At 37.3% G+C, this 8900-nt stretch overlaps 1 protein-coding gene across 1 annotated transcript; it reads left to right on the top strand.

Annotated features, from left to right (window-relative positions):
• Nucleotides 1-6421: 6421 nt before the first annotated feature.
• Nucleotides 6422-8634, top strand: LOC103507354. The gene is made up of 2 exons (XM_008471821.2): nt 6422-7918; nt 7998-8634. The coding sequence occupies exons 1-2, from the start codon at nt 6492-6494 to the stop codon at nt 8632-8634; spliced, it is 2064 nt and encodes a 687-aa protein (XP_008470043.1). The 5' UTR covers nt 6422-6491.
• The last annotated feature ends 266 nt before the right edge of the window (nt 8635-8900 follow it).

Here is an 8900-nt window from a genome sequence, read left to right as displayed (position 1 = left end):
CAACTCATTTTTGACGAGCATCCCAATTCGACTTCTTTCAGAAGGATCCGTCAAAATCAAAACTCTCCCATGTTTCGGGTTTGGAAATTTAACTTTGTCTAAGAATCCCTCAATAAGAATTCTTTCTTGTGAGCTTTAATAACATTTGGCTCAAAAATTCCATCAGATTCAACCAGTAGGGGCGTGAATTTCCACTCCTAAAGCTCAACATCTAACACTTTTGATTTGAAGGACAGATCCAAGATAATATGAAATTCATGAAAAGTACAAGAGAAAGAAATAGAAACAAAACCTATGATTAAAAACGCTCGTATCATTCTAACAATTTATCAAATTCGAATACATTCAACACATTTCCAAGGTGTTTTAAATTGTTTCTTAATCTTTTCCCAGATTTATTATTAAAATCCAATGATTTGATTTGAACGTGTTCTCTTGCTGAAATCTAACACTTGTTGAATATTCCAACACTCCTAACAGGTGTATTTTTCTGATTTTTGTATCTAATAAATTAGCGATGAGATTTTGGTCAGCCCCGTTAGGATTTACTTATATGGACAAAATTGGGAAACACATAATTTTATTGTTTTCTTTGCCATAAGCAATAAGCATCCTCTCGCATTTTCGACTCTCTTAATTGCCTATAAGTTATTTGGAATCATCGATCGGCGCGAAGTTAACATTCCAATGTGTGTCTATAATCTCTATAATCGCTATGCTAATGCTAATAGTTCTTTCAGTTATACCTGAGAATTTGGTCACCCTAGACGTCTGAATCTTCAATATCCTTACTCAACATTGGTCACGATGACCTATGCAGACGGTTTCTAGTAATTTAATTACCTCACACCGAGAATTAATTACCTTACACGAAGTTAACATTCCAATGTGTGTCTATAATCGCTATGCTAATGCTAATAGTTCTTTCAGTTATACCTGAGAATTTGGTCACCCTAGATATCTGAATCTCCAATATCCTTACTCAACATTGGTCACGATGACCTATGCAGACTGTTTCAAGCAATTTAATTACCTCACACCAAGAATTAATTACCTTACTAGTCAGGAGGACGCGAGTTCAATCCCAGCCGAAGTAACAATTTTATCCTCAACATTGTTTGAGAATTTGACCACAGTAGCCTACTGCTTGAATAAAGGGACTCTTTAGTCCTATTCGAGCAGTGTAAATATTATATTGAAATAAGCACTATTATTATTTTCTCGTCACCTCAATGCACTTGACAAGCAACATTTGACGGACGTCAGAAAAATGCATGAGTTATTACAATTGATTTGATGTCCAGTCAGCTCGCTTCCTGTGCGATCCTTTGTACTTAAATTAAGAAAAAGTTGGCCTTGTTAACAAGAGCAATAACAAAGGCATTGAGTGATTAAACTAGTTACGAGGAGCCGTACCTGTCATTATTTAATTTGTGATGACAAATAGGATTACTGTCATCACTTTATATTTCTTTATTAGACCGCTGCAATGGTTGCGTGGCGTGGTTTCAAGAGACCATACCCAAAGTGTGTTATCAATCTTAGTACAAGTTCATGTTGATGTTGAATATTGGCATTAGATCTCGAAAACATTTCAAGAACCATTTCTCCGACATCACAATCACAGCATCAGTTTACGTGTTCATCCTGCCCGAATATGGGTTTGATAAATCCCATTACTCCTGTGGTTACAGTGTAACTATTACACCACTTTAATATTGAACCCATCTGTTCAACCTATGTGTGCATTGTGTGCCAAACTATAATACGATCAAACAAATACAGAACAAGATCAGAAAACCACTAGAACATCTTGTTCATATGATCGAGCTAATCACCAATATCTCCATTTGTCACGCATAAAAAGTCTCCATTTGTCACATTCTTGAATATGAATATATGATATGTGACATTATAATATGTGGAACTTAAAGAAGGCAATATTCGCAACTAAATTCATAAAACATATCCTCTCTCAAAAGTATGTATGATAAAATACGAGTATTTCTCATCTTACAATAACATTATTTTTTCTCGGGGAAATATCACATAAAGCTTTCTTTCATACCGATACAGCAGGTTCTGTAAAGAAGCTGGTATAAGGATATGAGGTGTTCGTGCATTTCAGGTTGCCTATTTAAAGTAAGTCAAGTGTAACGCGGCAAGATATGAAAAATATTTATTTTATACAGAAAAGTTTTCCATTGTAACTTGAGCAACATTAGGGTAAAGGGGCCTGAAATGGGACGGGGTAGCGAGTCTTGTGGGTATACTCGATGTTTTACTTTTACGAGAGTAGGTGTACTCGCGTACTTCTCTCAGTACAGGACACCAATCAGATTCTGTAATAACGGCTCGGTTTTAACGATCAAGAATTAACAAAATATTCTGCGGAATCTGTAGTCATATTTTGCTAGGAAACTGTATCAAGCTATCAAGACGTCATTCCGTTGAATCCGATGTAGCTATCAAGTGGTGTGCCGCTAACTTTCAAGTGTCTGGTGTTTGGTGCGTCCTACCTGTTCAGTGGGTTAAGGAAAATCCTTGTGTTAGTATTGCTCAGCGGGAAAACTTTCAAGATAAATATTAATACTGCGAGTAAATAGTAAATACCTATGTATACTACTGTACGGAGCATACATAGAAACATAGATATACCCCAAGTAGCTAAGCACCAGAACCTTTGCCAGGGATTTCCAAATCACAAGATCTAAGAGTCACTGAAGTAAAACTTTCAAGATAAATATTAATACTGCGAGTAAATAGTAAATACCTATGTATACTACTGTACGGAGCATACATAGAAACATAGATAGATATACCCCAAGAAGCTAAGCACCATAACCTTTGCCAGGGATTTCCAAATCAAGATCTAAGAGTCACTGAAGCAGCTCAGGTGATGGGTTTGATATTTGTCTTCGTTCTCTTCGATAGCGATCAGATGGACAGATTTGTTCAATGAGACAAACCTATGAGGTGTTTGAAGAATTTCACATGCAGAAGGTATGTACGTTTTTGGGTATTAGGGAATACTGGAATAAGAAGCAAATTTTGTATTTAGGACCAAGGACTTGTGCATTTTGGACAGCCCTGAGCATGAACTGTTCAAAATGAGAGTTGTAACTTTATTGCTGATTTTGACATAACAAGTCACACAAAATAAAAGTTATGCTTTACTACGTAGGAATATCATAGGTACTATGTACCTGAAAGTGCTGATGCTGAATTCACATAAATACACTCGTAAGTAGGGATTCCATGGTGGGTATAGGGTATTAAATTAACATCAGGAAGCTTAAAATGGGGATGTGAGTGATGAAACTAAAAGAAAAACAGAGATGCTAAAAGTTGGACCTAAACCTGAAAAGTGAAAATCTGGGAAGTTTTCAATCGACGATGATCAATCTTTGTCTTCCCAGCGAGACATAAATTGAACTTATCATGAGGCCCATGCATACAAAAACAATATTGATAAACTGGAGATACCAGAACAACACAAAAGAAAATCCTATAATATTATGTGAAATCATGATCCCTCCTTCCATTCCCCCGAAAAAAGCCCAGGAAAAAGTCTTTACTTAATGCACCCTTCGTTGCATTGATGTCGAATTGAATACTCTTCGGTTCCAGACTTCCATCAGCTCCCAAGCAGTATAATGCATGGCGGAGCACAAACCTATTCCAGGGATTTCACCTTGGAAGTTCAATTATATCAATGACGAAGGAGAACTATCTAAGTAACTTGAAAAAGGTCTTAGGACCCTTTGGGTACCTAGGTATTTGGCAAACGATTTAACAACTTGTACCACCAGGAGCAACAAAAGCTCCAAATGTGAGATTTCAATGAAGGAAAGAAGAAAGACCTTTGTTCCGCAAAAGACAGCTCAACCCTGTTAATGATGATATCATGATCAAAGTCAGCTCCCATGGGTAACAAAAGCTCCAAATGTGAGATTTCAATGAAGGAAAGAAGAAAGACCTTTGTTCCGCAAAAGACAGCTCAACCCTGTTAATGATGATGTCATGATCAAAGTCAGCTCCCATGGCGTAGTGGTCATTGCGCTCGCCTTGCACGCGGGAGACCCGGGTTCGATTCCCGGCGGGGTCAATAAATTTGTATCATGCAAATGATTGATTCCGTGACTGGCTGTTGCGGGGCCCACTCAGCCTCGTGAGGAAAATGAGTGGCTATGACATATAAATGCGCATAGCGACCGGTGCCAGAATCATTCGACTAACTCTCATGTGAACGCGTCCTATTATGTATGTGATTCCGTAGCAATCATAATGATAGGAGAAATTTTTCAAACGGCCAAAATTTTCACAACTTTCAAAACATCTCTCTCTCTCTCTCTTGGAACAAAATTGTAATCCTCTCTTCTTACATGTTCCTTCCTTCCGTCTTCTCCCATTTACTCATTTCTCCTCCTCTCCATCCTTCGTTTTCTTTTTTCTTCCTGAATTTTATCTTACATTCTTCCGGCTAATTTATTACAAGTATTACAACGTACAACACATGTTCTAACAGCGGGATGGAAATTTATAACGTATTTTCTGGTACTTTACACTTTAATTGATTTTTTTTTACGTGCAATTATCTAATGAATCTAATGATAGAGGGAACTGTAACTACTGAGGTCTTATCGTCCCGGAAGCGAAGAGCGAATCAAGACAGGAGAGGAGAAAGCCAGCCGTTTCGAGAACAAACGTTATCTGTTTGGGATAAAGTCCTCCCCGGTCGGGAATCGAACCGTTGAATTAGCTCTTGCAAAAAAAAAAAAAAAATCAGAAAGTATTTTGCTGATTTTTACTTTCCTTATCCTAAAATGATCAATCGTGCCTACATCAATGAACCTGAAAGGGCAATAGCCATAACTGTGGGGCCAGAAGTCAGTCGTGGTCGATCGTCAGTGATGGACTTCGGTCGACACTATTGTAGACAGCAGTGTGGACACCCTTCATAATATTCACTATCTCCGGGTGGTGTAGTGGTCATGACGCTCGCCTGGTAGTCAGAAGGACGCGAGTTCAATCCCAGCCGAAGTAACAATTTTATCCTCAACATTATCTGAGAATTTGACCACAGTAGCCTACTGCTGGAATGAAGGGACTCTTTAGTCCTATTCGAGCAGTGTAAATATTATATTGAAATAAGCACTATTATTATTTTTCGATGGTCAGTTTTTAGTGTCAAAACAAGTTTTGAGGTCCCTAGAGCTTAAATCCAAAGTTTCAGCCATTGGTCCGTGTGTGTGTCTGTCTGTAAACAAAATATTTTGAGAACGGTAAGAGCTGGAGACTTGAAATTTGGTATGTAGCTGTCAAATGTGACAAGGATGGGACACAGAACTTTTGGTTAAGACCGGTGCAACGGTTGGCGGCATTTTACCGCTTTTTGGCGGTTTTCGGTGTAATTTAACAATATACCGGGAACGGTATAAGCTAGAGACTTGAAATTTGTAGTTCACAAATGTGACAAGGATGCAACACAAAACGTTTGGTTGAGATGGTTGCCTCGCTTGGCGGTATTTTGACCGCTTTTGGACAGATTTCGACCGTTTTTTGGTAAAATCCTACAATGCTGCAGTGAGCACCAAAGTTGTGACATAATAACACAAAGAAACTGCATTTACATATCATGATCAAGGCCATAATCCTATCCAGCAATCTGAATAGATAAGTAGTTCTAGGAATCTAGGACAGAACAGTAAAGACAGAATAGGAAAATTAAGCGACCCGACGCAACGCCGATGTACCCAGTCCTTGACGGTAGCAAATCTGACCCTCAGCATAGAAGAGGTTGTCCGAAACCTCAAACGTCATGTTGTAATCCACTGTGGAGATTATTGTAGCATCAGCATTTTGCTTCAATCTTGTTCTGATTGGGATTTAATATGATCAAATGCTCGTTTGAAATCAAAGTCCAACACTGGCTTTGCATGTCGTCTGAGTCAGTCGAGGATTATTTAGATACATGGATAAAGGATAATATGGGTAAGGAAAACCACAAAGAAGAAATGGGAAGCCCTATTATGCACAATAGATGAGCTTTTGAATTTTATCATAATTTTGGGTGAACTTTCCACGAGTGAAATTTAAGAGCATAAATAGCCTCTCCCAAATACATATTACAAAACAAAAATCACATCAGAGAACTTAATAGGTGCATTACAGCTGAAGCTTGCCTTCTGTTAGATATTTTTGGAATTCGGTCTCCGCCCTCTTCTTCCACTAGGTAGGTATGTAGGTAATGTGTAAAAGTTAGGGTAAAAGAACACTCAAATAAGCATCATTCAATAGAATAAGGAAAGTCGTGTGATGTTCACACCAGATTTTTTTTTTTAAGTCAGTTATTAAAAAATAAAATAAAAAATTTCAACCAGTAATATAAGATTTAAATTCAATCAAATCTTCCGAAAATTTCAAAGGCTTCCAATTTAAATAATACTGCTAAAGTTTTATTTGGTATCTTATTGAACTCAAGAAAAATCATGCAATCCCGCAAGTTGTGTGCTTATTCACAGAAGTCGACCAGTGGTACGTACTCTAGTATTAAGAAGACCACCAATGATTTGAGAAAAGTACCAAGTTGTGTGTCTACCAGCTACACCAAGACTACCAAAGCTACTCAGAAACAATGTATCAAAAGTACCAAGTCTACGAACACATCAGACAGCACTAAAAAATCGAATGGTTCAACAGTTCCTAGCAAACCAAACTGCCAACCTAACGATACTGGTGTTGCCACTGGAGCTAAGACTTTGCCAACAAATTGCGTCCTACCAAAGAAAACTAACTTGATTGAAAACCGTAATACATCTGCTAAAGTGTGTGAGAAACCGGCATGTGTCAGTAAGCAAAAGATGAAATTATGGAAATGTAGAAATGATTCTAGTCAAATAAAGCAAGCGCTATCTGACAAGCAATTCAAACCAATCTACACTAGAATGGGTGCTACTTGCAAACCTCCACCAAAGCGGTATTCTCCACCATTGTCTCTGTATACGATCTATCAACCTCCAGTGATTTTCCGAAAACCACCACTTAAACCAACTAAGCTTACCAATCAGTGTAGACCAGTACCAAAATCTAAACCAAAACTGATTAAGAAAAGTGATGATATAAAGTGTAAAATGTTAAAAGAATTCCAAAACAAATTGAATCCTATAGAGACGCAAGTTTTGCCAAAACACTGGAATACAAAGAAAAAAGAAATTCTGAATCCAGTTCGATTATTCTGTGGTGAAAATACCTTTCGACGAGAAATGCTAAAAAGTCTTCAACCTCTTAACAATTTTAAGACAATTTGTAAATGTGGAAAAGACTATGCAAAATTTTCCAGTACAAATGATCCAAAGAAATACACAAGATGTTCCTGTGATGAAAGCCAACTGTTTACATTTCCTGATCATGTTCATAGTTCTCGTAGCAAAATGTCGATTTCTCGTAGCAAAATGTCTGTGAGTGCACATGAACCTAGTCAGCATGGATCAAGATTTTCTTACTATGGTGATGTATGTGAAAGAGATCCTGATAGGTATAACCGCATCATGGCAACTGTGGACAAAATTTTAGATGATACTTCAGCTGATGATGATCAAGAAGAAGTGCTTAGTTTTAGGGGTAAACTTGATTTTTCCCTTGATGACATTGATAATGACGATGAAAGTGAATGTGAGTGTGATGGTGACTCTGACATGTTCAATAGAGACAGCTCATGTTGTCAACGAGTTAGCACAGACAATACTCACAACCCTTTTGAAATCAAATCAAAGAAGAAGAAAAGAAATGACTCGAAGAAAAACAAAGCTAAGCATTTAAATTCCAATACTACTAGTACTTCAGTTGATGATCAAGGCAACACATGCACATCTGATATGAGCTGCAGTGATGTACCACAGAAAATCGTTGAACATAGGTCTCATGTCAAAGGACAAAGTCTTTCACAGAACAGGAACAAAATTAACAAAGATCAGGACCAAAAATATTCTGATTAGGTCTCATGTCAAAGGACAAAGTCTTTCACAGAACAGGAACAAAATTAACAAAGATCAGGACCAAAAATATTCTGATGATTCAGTTGGTGCTAACGGCAAGACTTGTGCAACTGATATGAAGAACTACAATGGTGTACCACAGAAAATCGTTAAACATAGGTCTCAGGTCAAAGGACAAAGTATTTCACAGAACAGGAACAAAATTAACAATGATCAGGACCAAAAATATTCTGATGATTCAGTTGGCAAAGGACAAAGTCAGAATAGGACCAAAATTAACAATGCTCAGGACCAAAAATATTCTGATGACGAAAAAATTGAAAAGCAATCGAAGATTGAAAAGGAATCAAAGATTGAAAAGCAATCAAAGCAGCACATTCAACGTAAGACTACGAAAGATCTTGATAAACCTCGCCGATCGGTTTCCAAAAATGTACACAAAGACAGCAAAGTTTTGAGTGGAAGTGAATCGGACATCATGAAGGATGCTGACTTTCATTGCAAAAAACCAGTCATAGAAATATTGAGAAGTCCTCGAAACGTACAGAGTTCTAGCACTGAGACTACAATGCAACACAATAATACTTCAATGGATTCTGACTCCTCAATGAGCAATATTGTTTCAGAGTGTAGCTGACTTGCTACAAATCCCAATGAAGAAATAGGTGAAGCTGGTGAGACTACTGGGAATGTATATTTTTGTGTATAAATAATAAAATTTTCTTTTGTGTTATTATAAAATAAATGTTGTTACATCTACCAAAATATCAGGAAATATAGAAGTCCCTTTTACAGAACATAGTTGCATAGGAAGGTAGGTTCAAAAATTGTAAAGCTTCTAATTTAGGAACTGGATTCTGAGTAGGCATACAGTACAAAGTACAACATGTCCTCATATTTCAA

Source organism: Diaphorina citri, unplaced genomic scaffold (genome assembly GCF_000475195.1).
Source record: "Diaphorina citri unplaced genomic scaffold, Diaci psyllid genome assembly version 1.1 scaffold307, whole genome shotgun sequence".
Classification (NCBI taxonomy): domain Eukaryota; kingdom Metazoa; phylum Arthropoda; class Insecta; order Hemiptera; family Psyllidae; genus Diaphorina; species Diaphorina citri.
The sequence above is the reverse complement of the archived record's forward strand: the minus strand, read 5'-3'. Positions and strand labels throughout refer to the sequence as shown.

Bases quoted from the DNA above. Each gene is read 5' to 3' on its own strand.
- LOC103507354 (XM_008471821.2), top strand. From the start codon at position 6,492: ATGCAATCCCGCAAGTTGTGTGCTTATTCACAGAAGTCGACCAGTGGT. The intron at 7,919-7,997 runs GTCTCATGTCAA...TATTCTGATTAG, and splicing joins CAGAAAATCGTTGAACATAG to GTCTCATGTCAAAGGACAAA.